This window comes from Lethenteron reissneri, chromosome 13, assembly GCF_015708825.2.
Source record: "Lethenteron reissneri isolate LAM-NWPU_2019-01 chromosome 13, ASM1570882v1, whole genome shotgun sequence".
Lineage (NCBI taxonomy): Eukaryota > Metazoa > Chordata > Hyperoartia > Petromyzontiformes > Petromyzontidae > Lethenteron > Lethenteron reissneri.
In genome coordinates, this window is record NC_083791.1 from 9,578,793 (window position 1) to 9,599,536 (window position 20,744).

Below are 20,744 nucleotides of genomic sequence, written 5' to 3' on the forward strand. Positions count from 1 at the left end.
CGACAGGGCAGGGGGAGAAGTGCAGCAGAGCAACGAGCGGGGGGGGAAGGGGTGGGAGAGAAAAGGAGAAGAACGGTGTCAGGAAAACGTGGAAACGGGAGCTCGCGACGCAGCCGTCAGAATTCAAGTAGAGGTAGGTGAAGGCGTTCAAAAGTGTCGGGGAAGAAAATGAGGAGAAGATTGCACCTCGTGGAATAGAAGTATTCGTTTGATTGCGCAGCGCACGCGGAGTGTGCACAACTTTGAAGGCATCTCGAGTGTGATGTCGCAAATTTGATCAATTACCACGCTTATTTTATTCAGTCAGCTCAATCCTAAATCTGTAACCTTGCAAATACAGAAATGCCCAACTCTTAGCTGTGGCCGATATCCCAGATTGCGACTAGGACCATGACACCGTTGCGTAACGATCAACTCCTGCAAATGATCTCAACAGATTTTTTAAAAGTCCACTGTTGCATTTTTTTTACACCTCTGGCAGTTGCTACATTGGCTGCGATAATTGCAATCGGCATTCTGCCTCCTCCGCCTGAGAACATTGCACTGACCTGCGCACCACTTCACTAGAACATAACAAAGAGACTTCTGTATTTTCAATAAGTAAAGAGACCAGCATCATCAACGTCACCGTGGATCCTTTTCTCGCACGACGTTGGAACTTGATGCATATTTTTTTTTATTTACTTGAGAATCTGGGCGATGGCATTCAGTACGATGGTGCCTGCTCTGCGGATCATAATGATGGATTAATGATGAAGGATTCATCATTAAGAATTCATAATGAAGGATTGATAATGAAGCATTCATAATCAAGGATTGATCGTGAAAGATTCATAATGAAGGATTCAAATTCAACTTGTCATGGATAATTATGGAATGAAATCGGGTTTAACGACACATTTATATATTTAGAAGCGATCTAAACTATATTATGGATGATATGGGTCGCGAAAGCCTACGTGTTAAAATGTCTCTTTACTTGTTGAAACATCCAAGCAACTTCTCCTTCAGCCACGGCAGTGTGGGGGGAGGAGGGGCGATGGGGGGGGGGGGGATACTGATTATTTGGGCAAGGGCTGACGCACCTCCAGTTCAGGCAGAGGGGACGTCGGCACGGTGACGGGAGGGGTTGGCATGGCGATGGGAGTGGGGTCAAGGGGCGTTTCCGCGGAGATGAGAGGGGAGCCGTACAGCTCATAGATTTGGTCCAGTGTGATGTACTCCTGCGGCTGACACGGGAGCACCAACCCAAGACGGTTCACGGTCACTTCGCACGATCACACTCAGCACTGTTTCGTGTTCAGAATGACAACATTCACGAGTACCGGTAAATTAAACGATGATAAAATGAGAATCATACCAAATGGATTGACATCACATTTTTATCATGAGCTTAAATGCCAGCTGGAGAACGGGGCCGGGGGGGGGCGAGAGAGTGGCGGTCAACTCATCCCATCATCTCTCCGGGGTCACGAAAAAATTATCGGCGGTCGTTGTATAGATGTACCGGCCCTTGCCATGGGAATGTGGAATGTCCGCTGCTGGCTCAGGGATGCCAATGGAGGTGAGTGCCACTCAACTGTCATTTGAGTGTTCCACGACTGACGTTGTCGCATGGCAGAGACAACGTTAAGAAGAATACGGAAGCAGAATGGAAAACAGTAAAGACATGAATGCAAAGACAGGCACGTGAGGATTCATTCAAAAGGTCAAATTCCGGGTGACAAATTCAAGAACAGATTCATTTTTGTATCACTGTGGTGCGTGGGGGGGGACCTATACTGGCTGCGGGCTGGCGATGGACCAATAACGTACACAAATGATTGAAAATTAACACATCACTTTGGTCACTTTCCGAATGTTTGTCCACTCGTGCGGTTACCGTCAAGCTACGGGCACGAAGCATCCACGCAAAGCGCTCGCAGTGCATCGCCCTGCGTGTTAGAGAGAGGCGCGAATGCGCGCAGGGAGGGGGGCAAGTGGGTAGGAGGGGGGGGGGAGTTGCGGCAGAGAGAGAGGAGCGGCGAGGTACCTGGCTGAGAGGTGGAGTGAGAGAGAGAGAACTCGGAGGGGAGGGGGAGGCAGCGGCAGTGGGTGCCACGCACGGCTCGCACGCCTCCGTGCCCGCGGGCTCGCAGTAGAAGCGGTAGATGTCAGAGAGCTGCCAGTAGCCCTGGCGCGAGGAGGGAATGCACACACACACGGGGGCATCACGCGTGGGGATCGCGCGCAGGAATCGCGTGTGGGCATCACACACGGGGCATCGCTTCCGGCCAGGCTCTGCCGCGCGTCTGCACGTGAATGTGTTGTTGTTGTTTCTCGATTTGAAGTTTTCGTGACTGCAAGGATCCATACTCTTTTGTTCTTTCGGTAAAGTCACGTAGATGAAAATATAAATAACAACGGACGCTTGTGTTGCGCCTGAAACGTCGTGATTTAATTTAGTTATTTTAATTTGTATTATTAGTTTTATTTTCACCTACGGAACTTTACCGTAAAAACCAAAGAGTGTTGTTGTTGTTGTTACACGGTGTGGTTTGGAGCGCTCGTGCGTCTTTTTTCGTTTGACGTTTTGTCGAATTCCGATCGCGCTGTCGGAGGTGGAGGAAATCCGTTTGTAAACGCGGCGTTGTAGCAGCGGGACCCTCCGCGTCAAACGGAGCGCGCACGCGGAAGCGGACACTGCAGAGCTACGTCCGAGATCCACAGTGACTCCCTGGCGCTCCCAGTAGGGGGCAGCGCCTTCCCACGTGTCCCGACGCAGGCAGTGAAAATTAAACGAATGTATTTGAATGTCTCAACAGCTGGAAATTGTGTAAACTAATTGGAAAAATCGATTGCAATGTGATGGGTTTTGTTGTGCGGTCGACAGTAACCCGGGCTGAGACCATCAACTCGCGAACATTCTCGGATAAAGTTTGATCAAAGGCAGCTGCTTCGGTTTGAACCTCGGTGGGCACAGCATGGGTGTGTATCACCACGTGGGTGCGGCATTGGGTTGTGCAAGGCGTGTTGTGACACATCGGTGGTGCAGCGCAGAGGCGTGCAGCCACGTGTTGTGGCCCGTGCGTGAGTCGTGCAGCGCGGGGGGTGGGGTGGGGGGTTGTGCAGCGTCACCAACCTGCGTGGGTGGCGCTGGGGCGATGGGCAGTCGCTTGCCCCCCGTGAGCAGAGCGTAGCGCTCGTCCAGCTCGGAGAGCCATGCCCTCTCCTGCCGACACAGAAGCACGCGGCGACGGCGTCGCAACTAAACACACACTTGCCCACACGGCCGCTGAGTCAGCGGCGGGAAATGTTTTTAATTTAAATGCCCGCGTTCGTACGCTGCCGACTTGCCGCCAAAGGTGGCATTTCTGGACTTCCGGAGAAAATCAGGGCTTCGCAGCTCGTCAGATTCCTCCGGTCTCAATCATGTTTTTGCTTGTTGCGGTTGCACCCGATTCAAGAGCCGAATGGCTCACAGGGCTATACCTAATTAATGAACTTGAACGATTCCGACGTGACTTTACCGAAAGAACCAAGAAGATTAATCCCTGCAGTCACGAAAGTTTTGAATCGAAATTCACCTTCGCTTTGTTGACTAGGTTTACTGAGCAATGACGAACTTACCCGGTGGAGACGGTGGGCCAGCTGGTTCTTCTCCCGGTGGAGGCGTTCCTGCTCCTGCAAGGCCTGCTGGGATAGCTGCCGCCCCTCCCCATCCAGTGCCGCCACCTTCTCCTGGGGAGCGGTCGCACGATGTGCGAGATGTTAACTCCCTCGCCTGGTAAACTGGAGGGTTATAGGCCACGGGACTATGTTGCGGGCACGCGATGCAATGAATTCAAAGAATCATAATGAGATATCTGGGCCAGGCATCACAGAAATGACGAAGCAATATAACGCATGCAATGTAGTCATTCTAAGAATCAAATTGAGATTCCAGGCCAGAAATCATAGAAATCGTCCAGCAAAGTCGTGCATACAATGCACTGATTCCAATAATCATATCGAGATTCTGGGGAAGGGATCACAGGAATCTATGTATGTTAAACTTCATTCACACCGTACGGAGCCCACTGCATTGCGCTCTATTCCATGAATCGTAATTGAGATTCCGTGCCGCGGTTCGCACGAATCGCCCAGCAAGGGTCCGGTTCGCCCTTGCGTCCGTCACCTTTCGCGTGGCGATGCTGGTCTGGAGGTCCCTGACGTCAGCCAGAAGCCGCTGGCTCGAGGCCTCCCTCTCCTCCTCGGCGCGGCTCTCCCCCTCCAGCTGCTGGAACTCCAGGTCCTCGAAGGTCTTCGTCTCAACCTCGAGACGCTCGGCTTCCTGTCGTGCCGGGCGGGCGGGGGGCAGGCAAGGTTACGCTAAATGCAAGAGGTTGTTTTGTTTAGTGGAATTTTTTACATGTTTTTATATTATTTTTATATCTTGATATGAATGTTTTTATATATTGTTTTATATTTTTTAATTACTTTTTACAAGATATTCTGACGTTATTTTATATTTTTATATTACAATTATTTTTATGTTTTTCATATATAATTTTTTTCTTCGTATCATTTTTTTCAATTTCACCACCGGGTGGCTTCATTAGTAATTCTGAAACCAACGTCAGCATAGCTTTCGGTTTCAAAAAAACCTCCCGAAAAACTGCATCACTCTGCTCACTGGTGTTTTAGTGCTTCTCTCTCTCTCCAGGCTTTGCTTTTCGATGGCAGACCGATCACGTGATCAAAGATGGGGGGCGGTGCCTTTGCACGACTGCGCATCAGGAGAGAGCGGCCTGCTGGTTTTTTTGTTTGTTATTCCTTTGTTCCCAAGAGCCTGCGACGAAAAGCGAAATTTCATCAAGGATCTGCCCCGATAGTTATTCCCTACGCGCACCGAATTGTGCGTCATCCCTACGTCGCCTGTCCGTCTAAACAATCGACCTCTCAAAATTAGAGCGACAATGGCTGGCGCCGGAAGATCAACTTGCCTCCAACTTTCTTCCACCATCACGAGCACGCTCACATCCTGACCGTTAAACTCCTTCCACCCGACTGCAAACATTCCCACGATTCTTACAAATGTCACCGGTATTTGCCGATTCATCCTCCATGCCGCGATTAACGCACTTTATCATTTTAATTTCAGCCGCGGTCCGCTCCGTGACCGTGGTTGGATGGCTCGTTTCAACTGAAATCTCGGTTCATTGCATCTCAAATGCCGGCGCTGTACTCAACAAAACCTACGAAGGATAAAATACGTTCATTCTGTTCGCAAGTAAAACGTGCTTTGCACACCCGTCTAATTGGACCGAGCGTCGCGTGATGGTGTAAAAACTCGAAGCGAAAACCCTGGGGGTAGCTTGACTAACACGACGACCATCGCTCATCACCAAGTGGCGGTGACGTCAACCACGGTGCCTGTGCCATGCTAGGTACACTCAGTGCCGGATTAAGCTAGTGCGGGGCCTGTAGCATATGCTATGAAGGGGCCCTAAATAAAATAAAAACTTAAATATTAAAACATGCAAATGTTTTACTTGCATAGGAAAGTAATTGTATTTTTTCATTTCCTATACAGCCAAATAATACGACAAATCGCCAACCTTAAACACCCAGTCGCTCATAAAACTTAAAGTCGGTATAGTACTATAGTAATAGAGCAAGTGCAGAATCACTGAACCGGAATTGATAGCTCGAAAGCATTTAACGTAGGGCCCTTGAAAGTGCGGGACCCGTAGCATATGTAGTAGCTACTTATGTAGTAGCTACGAGGATAATCCAGCACTGGGTGCACTCTGAAGCTCGACTGGACATGCAGCCCCACGTGCAGCCCCACGTGCAAGCGACCACAAAAAAACCAACACGTGACGGTGGAGTTAGTACTTTAGTCGTTTTAGTCCGGCCAATCACGAAGCGGGGGGCGAGCGTCACGTGATCACAGCCCAGCCAATGAGGACATTGCGCGGGCGGGTAAAAATGGCGCTGCGGCCACGTTGAGGGATCGAAGACGAAAGCAAAGATGGGGGAATTGGGGGTAGGGGGAAGACGCGAGGGGAAGGTCAGGGGGGGGAAGGGATTCGGACAACGGGGAAAATGTGGAGCGAGCGACCGGGGGGGGTGAGGGGGGTCGAGGGGTCGGGGGAGACGGGAGGTGGCGGCACTGACCCTTCTCAGCTGCTGCTGCAAGTGCTCTCGCAATGCCTCTGGGCAGGTGTCTAGCTGCCTGCGCGCGTCTAGGTGTGCGCTGCGGAGGCTTTCTAGCTTCTCCCGGGCCGCCGCGAGCATTGCCCTCTCCTGCGCACGGCGCAGACACAGCGGAGGGGGGGGGGGGGGGCACGCCGTGAGCGAGACTGGGGGGGCGACGGGGCGACACCGCGGGGAGCTGCCGCCACCGTCGCGATCGCTCTCCTGACCGGCGAGTCTCCGCGGCAGGGCCGCTGCGAAATTCAAGCGATTCGAAACTAAAAACCCGTAAACTATTTGTTTATTTTACTCAGGTAAGGTCCCACTGAGCTGTGTAGCTTTCTTTTTTAATCAGAAGCGACCTGGCCACAAATGACAGCTCGACGTAGCGGCTTATCTTCGCGTGGACATTTATAGCAGCTGAATACTCTAAATGTACGTCGATTCTAAACGTGACAACGGGGAGAGAATGAGACACGACAAACTACAAATATACAGCAGGCGTCAGGGTCGGTAGCGAACCCACCACCTCCTGTATACCAGGCGAGGTAGTTAACATCTCCTAGCCACCGTGATGATGATGATGAGAGAAACACACAAACTACACAAACTATAAATATACAGCAGCAGGCGTCAGGGTCGGTATCGAACCCACGACCTCCTGTGCACCAGGTGATAGTTAACATCTCCTAGCCACTGTGGCGTTGTGGGGGGAGGGGGGTGCTGTACTGTAAGCGATGGCTGCGCTTGATAGAGGCCCGCAGGCCTCGATATTCGCGACCTGGCAAACAACACCGCGTTTCTTATTTCACCGCTCTCGGTCGCTTCTGTCATTGGCACGGGTCCCATTGTGCTTCGCGTTGTTATTATTGGATAACGGAGAGGTCTGTGTGTGTGTGTCTGTGTCACCGTGCGGGGAGCAGCAGTGTTAGCGCGCTGCGCTACGAACCCGGTGGGGCCCCCGAGTTCGATTCCCGCTCACGGCCAACAACACCGGTGGCGATTATCTGAACCCGGTCCTGGGCCGAGCGCACCGCAGGCACAAACACAACTGACAAAGATCCCCCGTGTAGCCTTAACAGACTGTTGGGGCAAGTGCTGTTAGTGAGTAGCACCCTATGAAGGCCGGCACGGCACACAAGGGGGTGGGTGGCCAACACCACGCCCGGCCGCCTTTGTCTCCCCAGTGGCGACGTTTACACACCGCACCAGGTACTCATTTTAAGCTGAGTCGACCTAGGGGAGGCCCAGGACCGGTTCTGATAATCGTCACTGGGTGTTGGCCGTGAGCAGGAATCGAACAAGGGTCGCCAGGTTCGTAGCGCAGTGCTAACCGCTGCACCACCGCTCCCCACCTTGGACACACACACGCACGCGCGCAACACTCACACACACTCACACACCCCGGGGGGGGAGGGGGGGGTGGCCAAGCGCTGCGGCCTGAGCCGGCGACGGGATTAGTTCGGCCAGTCTGTTAACGTCCGCACGGGCGAGCAAGTGGTCAGGCAGTGGCGGCGGAGAGTGCCGGCGGGCGCCCTCGTAGGCGCGCAAGCCGTGCAGCCCGCAGCTCCGTCTCGTGCGACTCTCGCGCGGCCAGAACGATGACGCCTCCGGATCCCCAGCGAGTCGGGAGCCGCGCGCGCGATTCGGTTCCAGGATTGGTTCTTAGTTCCGTCTCGTTAGTTTCCGTGTCGCTTGTGACGCGGCGTTAGTTCCGTCTCGTTTGCCGCGTCTCGTTTGGAACGCGTCCGTCGTTCCGTCTCGCTAGTTACATCTCGTTTGTTCCGTCTCGTTTGTAACGCGTCGTTAGTTCCTGTCTCGTTTGTCACATCTCGTTGGGAACGTGCCCGTCGTTCCGTCTAGTTCGGTCCATCTCGTTAGTTCCGTTTCAATTGTTCCATCCCGTTTGTTCCGTCTCAGTTGTTCCATCTCGTTTGTTCCGGCGCGCCATCCTCACCTTCTCCTTGTCCAGCTTGACCCCCACGTCCAGCTGCGAGATGCGGTCTCGCAGCTGCATCACCGCTCGCTCCTCCTGCGCCTGCAGGGAGAGCTCCGAGTCCCTCTCACCCTGCAGCAGAGCTCTCTCCAGCTCCAGCTGCCCGTCCACACGGAGAGAGGCAGAGGGGGAAGGTCCGTGCGTGTGTGCGTGCGTGCGTGTGTGCGTGCGTGCATGTGTGCGTGCGTGTGTGCGTTTGCGTGTGTGCGTGCGTGTGCGGTAGTGTAGCGGTTAGCATCGTTAGTCATCTCAGTCAGTCGACCCGAGGTACCTGGGTCTGCCCCGTGACCTCCTGCCAGCGGGCGTTCGACACTTAACGTGGCCTCAAGGTGCACTTGGCCTGGCACAAGCGTCGTGGTGACGTCACCGCCACTTAGTGGCGAATGGCGGTTGTTGTTGTTGTCGCGGTTAGCGCGCTGCGCTACGAACCCGGCAAACCCGAGTTCGATTCCCGCTCATGGCCAAGACCGGCGACGATTATCTGAACCGGTCATGGGCCTCCCCGAGGTTGACTCAGCCTCAAATAAGTACCTGGTGTGGTGTGTAAACACTGGGGAGACAAAGGCGGCCGGGAGTGGTGTTAGCCACCCACACACTCGTGTGCCGTGCCAGCCTTCGTAGGGTGCTCGCTAACAGCACTTGCCCCAACAGTGTGTTCAGGCTATACGGGGGATCTTTGTGTGTGTGTGCGCGTGTGCGTGCGTCCATTCGTTGAGGAGCAGGGCCAGTGGTGGAAGCAGCAGCAGCAGCGGACTGGGAAATGTGGAGCTGCGGTGAGGAATGAGAGAGGTGAGCGTCTGTTTTGAGTCCGCAGCCAGCGAAGAGGTGAAGTGAATACCCCGTGCTGAAGAATCAACCTCGATGGGCACCCAACGTGTCTCCCTTGACGTGTCTGTCCCCGCACGTGAAGGCATTACAGTACAGCACCCCTCCCCCCCCCACAACGCCACAGTGGCTAAGAGATGTTAACTACCTTACCTGGTATACAGGAGGTCGCGGGTTCGATACCAACCCTGATGCCTGCTGCTGTGTATTTGGCGTTTGTGTGTTTCTCTCTCTATCATCATCATCACGGTGGCTAGGAGATGTACACAACCAACCGGCCCCACGGCCTTCTGGGAGTGCATCAGTTCAGCAGCACTGATTGAGGGATGGGGGGGGGAGGAGGGATGGGGGGGGAGGAGGGATGGGGGGGGAGGAGGGATAAGGGGGGAAGGGATGGGGGGAGGAGGGATAAGGGGGGAAGGGATGGGGGGGGAGGAGGGATGGGGGGGGAGGGATGCAGGGGGGGAGGGGTGTCAGCGTCGCCCACCTCGCGGTCCGACTCGTCCAGCTGACTCTGCATCTCGCCCATGCGCTGCTTGAGCTCCTCCACGCTGGCGAGCGTCTGTGCGCGCTCGCGGCCCAGACGTCCGAGCTCGTGGCGCGCGTGGGCGTCGCCCGGGGAGCGCGTCGCCCGCGGGGGGGTGCCCCCCCCCGCCGAGCCAGGCGAGCGGGGCTCTCGCGCCAGAGACGCGGCGGGGGGCGGCGGCAACATCGCCGCGTCGCCCTCCCCCCCGGGGTCGCGGCGCGCGGGCGGCGAGCGGAGGTGGCGGTTCTCCTCCGACGAGTCGTCGTCCTGGGCGGAGAGAGGCGTTGCTTCGTTAACGAGGGCGGCGTTACTTCGTTACGTCGCTAACGAGGGTGGCGTTACTTCGTTACGTCGCTAACGAGGGCGGCGTTACATCTCACACGAGCGTCGACGATGCCGACAGAGACCGAGATGGTTGAGGGTCGGTTGTTTAGGCGTTGGAGGGTTAGGGTTAAGGTTCAGAGGTTAGGGTTCATGTCAAGGGTTAAAGATTAGCGTTGGGGGTTCGTGGTGCGGGGGGTAGGCGGGAGTCAATTTTACGGATTCAGGGTTCGAGGTGAGAGGCTCGAGGAGTCGGGTGCAGGTTCGCGGGGTGCGGCTTCCGTGCTCACGAGGTGCGCGCTCTCCGTGCTGCTGCTCTCCCCGGCTCCGCCGGAGCCCCCGCCGGCTTCCCGCTCCGTCGCTCGCCCCGCCGAGCGTTCCATTTCCGCGCCGTTTGCGCCGGAGCCTCGCACCGCTCCCGCGGTCGGCGCCAGCAGCCGTGCGGAGCCTGCGCCGTGCGGCAGAGAGGGGTCGATCGCTCGTCACGACGGCGATCGTGACCGCCGCGCTTCACGCATGGACGTTGCATGATTGTCAAACTTCTTTCGCAACCGCGGCAATCGGAGGCGCGGAGGAAGGACAATAAACTCAACGCGAAGAGCAAGTTCTAGCGAAATTAGTTTCAAATCTAGGTGAAAAAAAGTATATATATTCACGTACATTGTCAGCCCAGAGCCAGTTGTGTAAATTCCACATTCCTATGGCAGGAGTCCTGTCACAATTTCATGAAACCCCCCCCCCCCCCCCCACCGATACCGTAGCTATCGAGTGTGCAAGCATTGTCTGGGGGGGAGGGGAGCAGGTGCCAGCTGGTGAGATGTTAACTACCTCGCCTGGTGTACAGGAGGTCGTGTGAGTTCAATCCCGATCCTGACGCCTGCTGCTGTACATTTCGAGTTTGCGTGTCTCTCTCTCTCATCATCACGGTGGCTAAGAGATGTTAACTACCTCGCCTGGTATACAGGAAGTCGTGGGTTCAATGCCGACCCTGATGCCTGCTGCTTTACATTTCGAGTTTGCGCGTCTCTCTCTCATCATCATGGTGGCTAGGAGATGTTAACTACCTCGCCTGGTATACAGAAGGTCGTGGGTTCGATCCTGACCCTAATGATGCCTGCTGCTGTATATCTGGAATTTGCGTGTCTCTCTCTCTCTCATCATCATCACAGTGGCTAGGAGATGTTAACTACCTCGCCTGGTATACAGGAGGTCGTGGGTTCAATCCCGATCCTGACGCCTGCTGCTGTACATTTCGAGTTTACGCGTCTCTCTCTCTCTCCCCCCGTGGTCGCGTGGATTTTTCTCCGGCTACTCCGGTCACTTCCCTCCACGTTTATAATCGACGTCACCACGCGTCTGGAGAACATTAGGCCGCTACAAATGTCCGCGTGATGATAAGCCACTTCGTTTGAGCCATCGTTCGCGATAGCCAGGTCGCTTCCAATTAGTAACGTAAAAAATACCATTGGAACCTCATTTGCCAGTAAAAATATGATGCCAGATAGAAGGGTAAAAAAAAAATTATCATATTTTTATTGGTAAATGAGGTTCCAATGGTGTAAATGCTTACCCCGAGCTCTCATACTCTGATGGTGCATTGTCTTTGAGTTGTGCGCCTTTTGGCGTCATCTGGTCCAACACCATGTGAGACTAGGCTCTAAGGAAAGCTGTCTCGGGTGTGGACCAATCAACTTCAAGGACAGTGCATACATGATCAGAGTTATGTTTTTTGTTTGCATTATGACTGCAGGTATTGTGGTCTATGTAAACATGACTCCTTGTAAAAAAGGTGTCAGTTTTGTTGCCAGATAGAAGGGTAAAAAAACCAATTAACGTAAAAATAGTTTTAGTAAGAGGGGGGGGGGGTGCCTGCCCCCCACTTCACTCCTCGTACGCCGGGGGGCCAACGCCGACCCACAGCTGTGCTGGGCTGCGCCGATTGCAGCGAACTCAAAAACGTCCCCCCACGTCCCGCTGGACACCACCACAGACTGGGACTCGCGTCGTCATCCATTCCCGCGTTCCCACCGCGCGCCACGCGAACCCCTAAGAGAGCGCCGTCAAGAGACACGCGCACAAAAACAACTGAATACGGCAACAGCTGCCGGCAAGATTGAGACGAAAACTGAGCGGCGATCCCCCCCGCCCCCCCAAGCCGCTAGGAGAAACCGCACGGCAAATGAAATTTTTTTTTTTATAAAAAGATGTTTTATGTCCCCGTAGCTGGTTTCTCTGACACGGCAGCGGTGGGCACAGTGTGGATTGTTTTTTTTGGGGGGGGGGGGGGGGGGTGGGAGGGGGGGGGTGCTCCGTGCCCCCCCCTCCCCAAAGCCTCGAGAGTCTCAACCGGGGTAGAAATGTTCTATAAAAAAAAATAATAAAGAATGCTCTCGGGCTCGCGCCTCTGCGGAGCGGAGCGAGGAAGAGGTTCGTTAGCGCGATTGATTGGCTCCGGAGCGTGCGGGCTCGGGGTTGGGGGGGGGGCCTTCGAGAGAGAGCCCAGTTACCCACACCCCCCCCCCCCGCCGCCAAGATGCTGCACGTGCGCGCGTTACAACCCCAACCCGAGCTGTGAATGCTCCGGCAACGCGAGCTGCCTCCGCACCGTTCGCCCTTCGGCGTCGTTCTCTGGCGTGACACCGGCGGTGAGACCCCGTGGAGAAGCCTTGCCGCAAGTCTCTCTCTGGTGGAGGCCAATCAGTTGCGAAAGACGGCGACGCGCATTATTGTCGCAGCGCGTTTGTTGGTTAATGCAAAAAAGTCTCTCTGTAGTTGGCGTTTCAACATCCTGACACCTCCTGTTTTTGACTGCGAGAAAGGGCAAAAAAGCTTTTCTTAATTTTCACGCGAAAAATCCGGCCGCGTAATTGGGCACCGGAGTATCGACGAGGCCTTTCGTGACGTGAGCCTCGCGCGCCGGCTACACACGTAACATGTGCACGTTGCGAGCTGGGGGTGCGAGCGTGCGAGCTGGGGGTGCGAGCGAGCGAGTGAGCGAGCGAGCGACGGGAGTGGTGGCGCAGTGAGTAGCGCGCTGCGCTCTCTGAACCCGACCACAGGTGGACAGCGAAATGACGACGACCGATCCTGAGGTGCCCGCCACCCCTCACCCTTCCACCAACCCAAACGCGCGGCGTTGATTCGAAATGTGGAGGTGGGGGGGGGGGGGAAACCGGAGGACCCGGAGAAAAATCCACGCAACCACGGGGAGAGAGAGACACCGCGAAACTCCAAATGTACAGCAGCAGGCGTCAGGGTCGGGATCGAACCCACGACCTCCTGCATACCGGCTGAGGTAGTTAACATCTCCTAGCCACCGTGGCGCCCACTTATATTATGCGTGCGACGACCGCTTTCCGACTTACAGTGCCACGTACGGGCGCTTAACCGGTGGCTGTACTATTTGCGTGTGAACGTTAATCAAGGCTGCGGGCGCAGAGCGAGCGAGAGAGTGCGTGCGACGTGTGGGTGAGATTTATTTATTTTTGGGTTTTATAAAACGGGAAGTGAATTCTCTGCTCCCCCGTGAGCGTTCGCTCTGAGCGCTTCCAATTAGCGTTTACCCGAAATGCGGAAAATAGTACGAACTGATTTAACGAGTCCCACGGAGCCCTGCGGGGAATATTACGCTGAACGTTGCTTTGCTCCGGCGTGTGCGCGCGCTCGTGTGCGTGCGTGCGTGTGTGCACGTGTGTGTGTGTGTGCGCATGTGTCGGGAGGGGAGCGGTAGTGTAGTGGGTAGCGCGCTGCGTTACGAACCCCAGTGACCCGGGATCAATTCCCGCTCACGGCCAACACCGGTGACGATTATCTGAACCGGTCATGGGCCTCCCCTAGGTCGACTCAGCCTCAAATGAGTACCCGGTGCGGTGTGTAAACATCGCCACTGGGGCGATAAAGGCGGTCGGGCGTGGTGCTGGCCACCCACCCCCTCGTGTACCGTTGCGGCCTTAATAGGTGCTCGCTAACAGCACTTGCCCCTACAGTCTATTGAAGGCTATACGGGGGGGGGGGGGGTCTTCTTTGCGGGGAGCGGGAGTGCAGCGGTTAGCGCGCTGTCTTTGTGGGTACGTGCAGCCCGTTACCGGCTGTCGCAGCACTGTCAGCGCGCGGCGCGGTAAAACTTCCCGTTCAGAGGTCGCCGGCTCTTGGATCTCCCCCCGCGGCGCTTGAAACGATGGGGCAGGTTTGTGAAACCGTTCCAGCACCCACACCCCACCACCACGCTCCCACCCTCTCGTGCAGGAGTGTGGTATTGAAGGTGTCTTTTTGATGAATGGCCGTGGCATGGAAAGGATTTCCTCCAGCAGTGGAGAGAGCACAGCTGATGATGACAATGGTAATGATGATGATTAAAATGGGAGTCATGATGTTAATGATCAAATTGATGATGATGCCGATGATAAAGACATGATCCTGATTATGAGGACAATGATGATAATAGTACGATTAACAACAATACTAATTATGATAATCTTGTCAATGATGACATCAATAATGATAATTTCAATTATGGCATGATAATTATGACCATAATGATGACGGCATAATTATGATTACAATGATGATAACAATGAAGACAACACGAGTAATTTATCCCAATAATGATAACAATGATGATATTGATAATTGTGATGATGATGGCAAAGACGACGACGCCGACGATGCCCGCTAGGAGTGACAACGACGATCATCAACCGATTGGCTTTCACATCGCAGACCCCGATACGAAGACAAGAATACGATCCGGAGACTCCTGGATGGGGAACGGAGCCTGGAGCCCTGTGGATCTTTCTGCTCAGCCTTAACAGTCTGCAGGGTCAAGCGCTGTTAGCGAGTAGCACCTACAAAGCACCGGCACGGCTCACGAGGGGGGCGGGTGGCCAGCACCACGCTCGGCCGCCTTTGTCTCCCCAATGGCGATGCTTACACACCGCACCGGGTACTCATTTGAGGCTGAGTCGACCCAGGGGAGGCCCAGGACCGGTTCAGATAATCGCCACTGGTGTTGGCCGTGAGCGGGAATCGAACTCGGCTCCCCGGGTTCATGGCGCAGCATAGCGCTAACCGCTACGCCACCGCTCCACACGAGATCAAACGCACGCACCTGCGAGTAGCGCGTCAGGCCAAGCACAGCAGCGGACAGGCCGGCAGCCCAACATCACTCAGATCAAAGGTCTCCTACGGAGATCTGAAGGGCGGTTTTTTGGGCGTTTAAACAACCACGGACATCTGGTGGTTAGACGCTAGACAGAGTCATCTGGTGGTTAGACGCTAGACAGAGGCATCTGGGTGTGTTGCTTGCCTGGTGCCGGCTGCTGCTGCTGCATTTATCGATTTTTCCACACGGGAGAGAAAGATTTTGTTTGTGTGTTTGTACTGATGCTGTCAACAACTAGGACGCATGGCGAGTCTGAAATTATTACAACACAATTACAATACGATCAAGTGTGTGTGTGTGTATCTTCCCACACCAAATCTCCTGTTAGAATGCTAAACTAAACCTAAACTAGTTTTTTTATTTTACCAGGTAAGGCCCACTGAGCTATGTCGCTCTTTTTCCGAAGCGATCTGGCCACAAATGATAGCCCAACCGAGTGGCTTGTCACGTGGAAATGTATTGCAGCCAAACGCTCTGAAGGTTTGTCGATTCTAAATGTGGAGGAAAAACCGGAGGCCTCGGAGAACAATGCTATCGACCACGCGCAGAGCGAGACACGCAAACTCCGAATATAAAGCAGCAGGCGTCAGGGTTGGGATCGAACTCGCGACCTCCTGTATACCAGGCGAGGTAGTTAACATCTCCTAGCCACCGTGATGATGATGAGAGAAAGATAGACGCAAACTCCAAATATACAGCAGCAGGCGTCAGGGTTGGGATCGAACTCGCGACCTCCTGTATACCAGGCGAGGTAGTTAACATCTCCTAGCCACCGTGATGATGATGAGAGAAAGAGAGCGAGACACGCAAACTCCGAATATACAGCAGCAGCCGTCAGGGTTGGGATCGAACTCGCGACCTCCTGTATACCAGGCGAGGTAGTTAACATCTCCTATCCACCGTGATGATGATGAGAGAAAGAGAGAGAGACACGCAAACTCCGAATATACAGCAGCAGGCGTCAGGGTTGGGATCGAACTCGCGACCTCCTGCATACCAGGCGAGGTAGTTAACATCTAGCCACCGTGATGATGATGAGAGGGAGAGAGACGCAAACTCCGAATATACAGCAGCAGGCATCAGGGTTGGGATCGAACTCGCGACCTCCTGCATACCAGGCGAGGTAGTTAACATCTAGCCACCGTGATGATGATGAGAGGGAGAGAGACGCAAAAACTCCGAATATACAGCAGCAGGCGTCAGGGCTGGGATCGAACTCGCGACCTCCTGTATACCAGGCGAGGTAGTTAACATCTCCTATCCACCGCGGCGCCCCTGATGGAAGCTCCCACAAACTGAAGACCCCCTCAGGGTGGACACCGAGCATTCCTCGCGCCCCACCTACACACGGTCAAGTGCCGGAAGCGAGCGATGCGGTGACCACCGTCTTTGTTCGATGGTTCGTCAAAAGCCGCCGCCGCTGCCGCTGCCGCTGCTGCCACTGCGAGCGTGACACCGGAGTGGCCGACGCTCCCTTCGCTAGGTCGGCGAGGTGCGTGCGCTTCACAAATGTCTCCCGACATGGCCATTGCGGACCTCGCGAGCCGACCCTCCGGGCGATCCCCGACCAAGCGTTACGGTCTGCGGTGTTGCGCGCAAGCAAGCGTGTGTTTGGAAGCAATATGTGCTCAGCTGTTACCCCCCCCCCACCACCACCGTGCGTGTACGCGCACGGGGGTGGTTGCGTACGCACGGAATGTGGCTGAACACGCGGGCGCATGTGAACGTATCGGCCAGCGAGGGGATGAGAGAATGGGCGTGCGTGGGTCGTTGGGATGGATGGAGGGCGTGAGTGAGAGAGTCAGTGAGCGGGTGGGTGAGTGAGGGGGTGAGTGAGTGGGTGAATGAGTGGAGTGAGTGAGTGGGGTGAGTGAGTGGGTAAGTGGGTGAGTGAAGGGGTGGCTCGTGAGTGAGCGACTGAGTGGATGGGTGAGTGAGTGGGTGAGTGAGTGGGTGAGTGGCTGGTGAGTGAGTGACCGAGTGGATGGGTGAGTGAGTCGGTGAGTGAGCGAGTCGGTGAGTGAGTGGATGGATGGGTGAGTGAGCGACTGAGTGGATGGGTGAGTGAGTGAGTCGGTGAGTGAGTGAGTCGGTGAGTGGGTGGGTAGCTGGTGAGTGAGCGACCAAGTGGATGGGTGAGTGAGCGAGTCGGTGAGTGAGCAACTGAGTGGATGGGTGAGTGAGTGAGTCAGTGAGTGAGTGAGTCGGTGAGTGAGTGGATGGGTGAGTGAGTGACCGAGTGGATGGGTGAGTGAGTGAGTCGGTGAGTGGGTGGGTAGCTGGTGAGTGAGCGACCGAGTGGATGGGTGAGTGAGCGAGTCGGTGAGTGAGTGGATGGGTGAGTGAGTGAGTCGGTGAGTGAGTGAGTCGGTGAGTGGGTGGGTAGCTGGTGAGTGAGTGACCGAGTGGATGGGTGAGTGAGCGAGTCGGTGAGTGATTGGGTAGCTGGTGAGTGAGCGAGCGAGCCTTCGTCTGAGCAAATAAATGACTAAGGGAATGTATTAATTGTAGCATTTCACTGTTAACAAGTGATTGGTTGATCGAGTCAAAAAATGAATGATTCATTGAGTGAGTGAGCGATTTCAATTACGTGCGAGGGGAAGATGAGATGGCACACGATTGATGGAGTGAGTGAATAATTAAACGAGTGATTGAATTCATACATTTTGAAAAAATACGAATAGACTTTATCATTTCTGGCAAAAAAATAAACAAAAATAGACACCTTTTGCAAGGAATTGAGTCTACATTCGCCACACATAACTCGTGGCAAAAACATGCAAACCAGCATGCCCTCGTAATCGATGCATTATCTCTGATACTGTTTGGCCTCCACCAGAGGCAGCCATTGCCTCGCCAGTATTTGACCAGAGAACGCCAAACGGCGAACATTACTGTATCGATGTGGTGTTGAACGTCTTAACACCTCGTGTATTATCGTGGTTGAAGCCTATTCTTATGTTTTAATTCTTTTGATGCTGACAAAGAGGGTCCCATGGACAATGACTGAATTCACGAGTTGCTGAGTGGACGTACTTGAAGCACATTGGCACAAGACGGAGAGGAAAGTGGAAATAAATGACACGAAATGTGCAGTGGTCAGCTACGGGTTGTCTGCCCACGGATGGCGACGAGTGGACAAGGTAAGTGACGGGCCGAGCAAGACAATAATCAGAGCCGAATGACTGAATGAGTGAGAGAATGAACGAACGAACGAATGATGAGGCAGACTCAGGAGCGGGGGGGGCAGGGGGGGGCAAGCGGTTGTCGTGTTGGTGGTGGTGGCGGTGGTTGTGACGGTGACGACGGTGGTGGTGGTGGTGACCGTGGTGGTGGCAGTAGTGGTGGTGGTGGCGGCGGTGGTGGTGGTGGCGGCGGTGGTGGTGGCGGCGGTGGTGGCATTGGTGGTGGCGGTGGTGGTGGTAGTGGTGGCGGTGGCGGTGGTGGCAGTGGCAGCGGTGGTGGTGGTGGTGGCGGTGGTGGTGATAGTGGTGACGGTGGCGGTGGTGATGGCAGTGGGGGTGACAGTGGTGACGGTGATGATGGCGGTGGGGGTGACAGTGGTGATGGTGGTGGCAGCGGTGGCAGCAGTGGCGGTGACAGTGGTGGCGGTGGTGGCGGTGACGGTGGTGGCAGGTGGTGGCAGCGTTGTTGGCGGCGTATCTCACGAGCGTCGTCTCCGAGCCGCAGCCGAGACATCTCTCCGTGGAGGCGTGCGGCCCCCCCACCGTCCCCGTGGTGGGCCTGCGGCCCCCCCCCGGCGGAGCTGTCCGTCGAGAGGGAGGCTCCGCGCTCAGGGCCCAGGCCCACGCCCGTGTACAAGTTCAGGATGGTCTCCAGCCTCTCCCGTTCCTGCAACAACAAAGACGACAGAGATCCCTCAACACGTAGCTTTACAGACTGTTGGGGCAAGTGCTGTTCGCGAGTAGCGCCTAAAAAAAAATGCGATTTGTATTTCAACCGGGTAAGGACCCACTGAAGCTACGTAGCTCTTTTTTCGAAAGCGGGCTGACGTTCGCAAATGATAGCTCGACGAAAGTATCTCATCGTGTGGACAGAAGCCAAATACTCTGAACGCGCGACGTTGATTCTAAACGTGGAGGGAAAAACCGGAAGACTAATGAATATCCACGCGTCCACGGGGAGAGAGACACAAATATACGGGTATCAGAGCCGGCATCGAGCCCACGACCTCCTGTATAGCAGGCGAGGTCGTCTACACCTCACCACCGCCACACCCTATGAAGGCCGGCACGACACAAGAGGGGGTGGGTGGCCAGCATCGCGCCCGACCCCCCTTCGTCTCCCCACTGGCGATGTTCACACACACCGCACCAGGTACTCATTTGAGGCCGAGTAGACCTAGGGGAGGCCCAGGACCGGTTCAGATAATCGCCACTGGTGTTGGCCGTGAGCGGGAATCGAACTCGGGTCGTCGGGATCGTAGCGCAGCGCGGGACATTGAAACTCACGTAAACACAAGCACACAGACATACACATACATACAGACACACATGTATACAGACACACATGGACAAACGAACATGGACACACCAACATGCAAAAAGACAAAGACACAAAGACAAAGATCCCCCGTATAGCCTGAACAGACTGCGGGGGCAAGTGCTGTAAGCGAACACCTATGAAGGCCGACACGGCACACACACATGCACACTGACAAACACACACACAACAACGCGCATACACTCACACACACACAATAACGCGCATACACTCACTCACACACAACAACGCGCATACACTCACACACACACAATAACGCGCATACACTCACTCACACACAACAACGCGCATACACTCACACACACACAACAACGCACATACACTCACACACACACAACAACGCGCACACACTCACTCACACACAACAACGCGCATACACTCACACACGAGCGTGCACACACATGGGCGCAGCTGCTACTGCGTCGCGACCCAAAGTCCCCGGCCGCATTTCCCACGATCGCCATCAACGGCAACTCCACCGCAGTGACAAAGCTACACAAAGCACCGTCGTCGTCACCACCGTCACCACCATCATCATCATCGTCGTTTTACAAAAGAAGTAAACTAAAGAAAAACCACCTCCACCGCCGCGCCTGAACGCAGGTTCCACCAACACGATCTCGCCTTTGGATTCGCCGCTGTCCGCTGCTTAAGGAGGCGACGGGGGCGGCGGGTGCATCGCTACGGGCTCAAGAGGTCGACTGAGCGGTCGCTGCCGAGATGCGACGAAACCTCCTCCTCCTGCTCCCTCTACCCCACACTGCCAGTGGCACGAGCTGCGTTGACCGCCTCCCCCGTCCCCCCGCTCTGCCGCCCGTAACCCGAACCAAAGGAATGTGGAATGCGCGACAGGGCAGGAGGCACCAACTATTCCTGAGCGAGCGGTGGGCGTGTGGCCGTGGCGCTGTGGCCACCAACCCCCCCGCGGCCACGGTGCCTGGACCTTCATAGGTGCTGCTCCTGCTGCTCGTCCCAACAACGTGTTGAGGCTACACCGGAGGACCCATCCGCCTCCGTTATCTTTCGTGTGAAGTTTTGGCGAGTGGGGCGGTGAGCGCGCTTGCCTCCGCGCGTCCCGGTCGCCCGAGTTCGATTCCCGCCCGCGAACGATAACAGTGGCGATGGTTATTTGAACCAGTCCTGGCCCCTCCCCTAGGTCGACTCAGCTTCAAATGAGTACCCGTTGCGGTGGGTAGACATCGCCACTCGGGAGACAAAGGTGGCCGGGCGTG

The 20,744-nt window shown here is 55.1% G+C and overlaps 1 protein-coding gene across 1 annotated transcript in view; it reads right to left on the reverse strand.

Annotated features, from left to right (window-relative positions):
* The window catches only part of LOC133342084 (pleckstrin homology-like domain family B member 1), a 122,190-nt gene that overhangs the window by 21,617 nt on the left and 79,829 nt on the right, over positions 1 to 20,744 (reverse strand). The window contains 10 exon segments of the mRNA XM_061551011.1: positions 1,086 to 1,229; positions 2,033 to 2,173; positions 3,122 to 3,211; positions 3,610 to 3,720; positions 4,157 to 4,312; positions 6,142 to 6,270; positions 8,117 to 8,254; positions 9,468 to 9,773; positions 10,118 to 10,275; positions 18,657 to 18,840. Of these exon segments, the coding sequence (XP_061406995.1) occupies positions 1,086 to 1,229; positions 2,033 to 2,173; positions 3,122 to 3,211; positions 3,610 to 3,720; positions 4,157 to 4,312; positions 6,142 to 6,270; positions 8,117 to 8,254; positions 9,468 to 9,773; positions 10,118 to 10,275; positions 18,657 to 18,840 (1,557 nt within the window).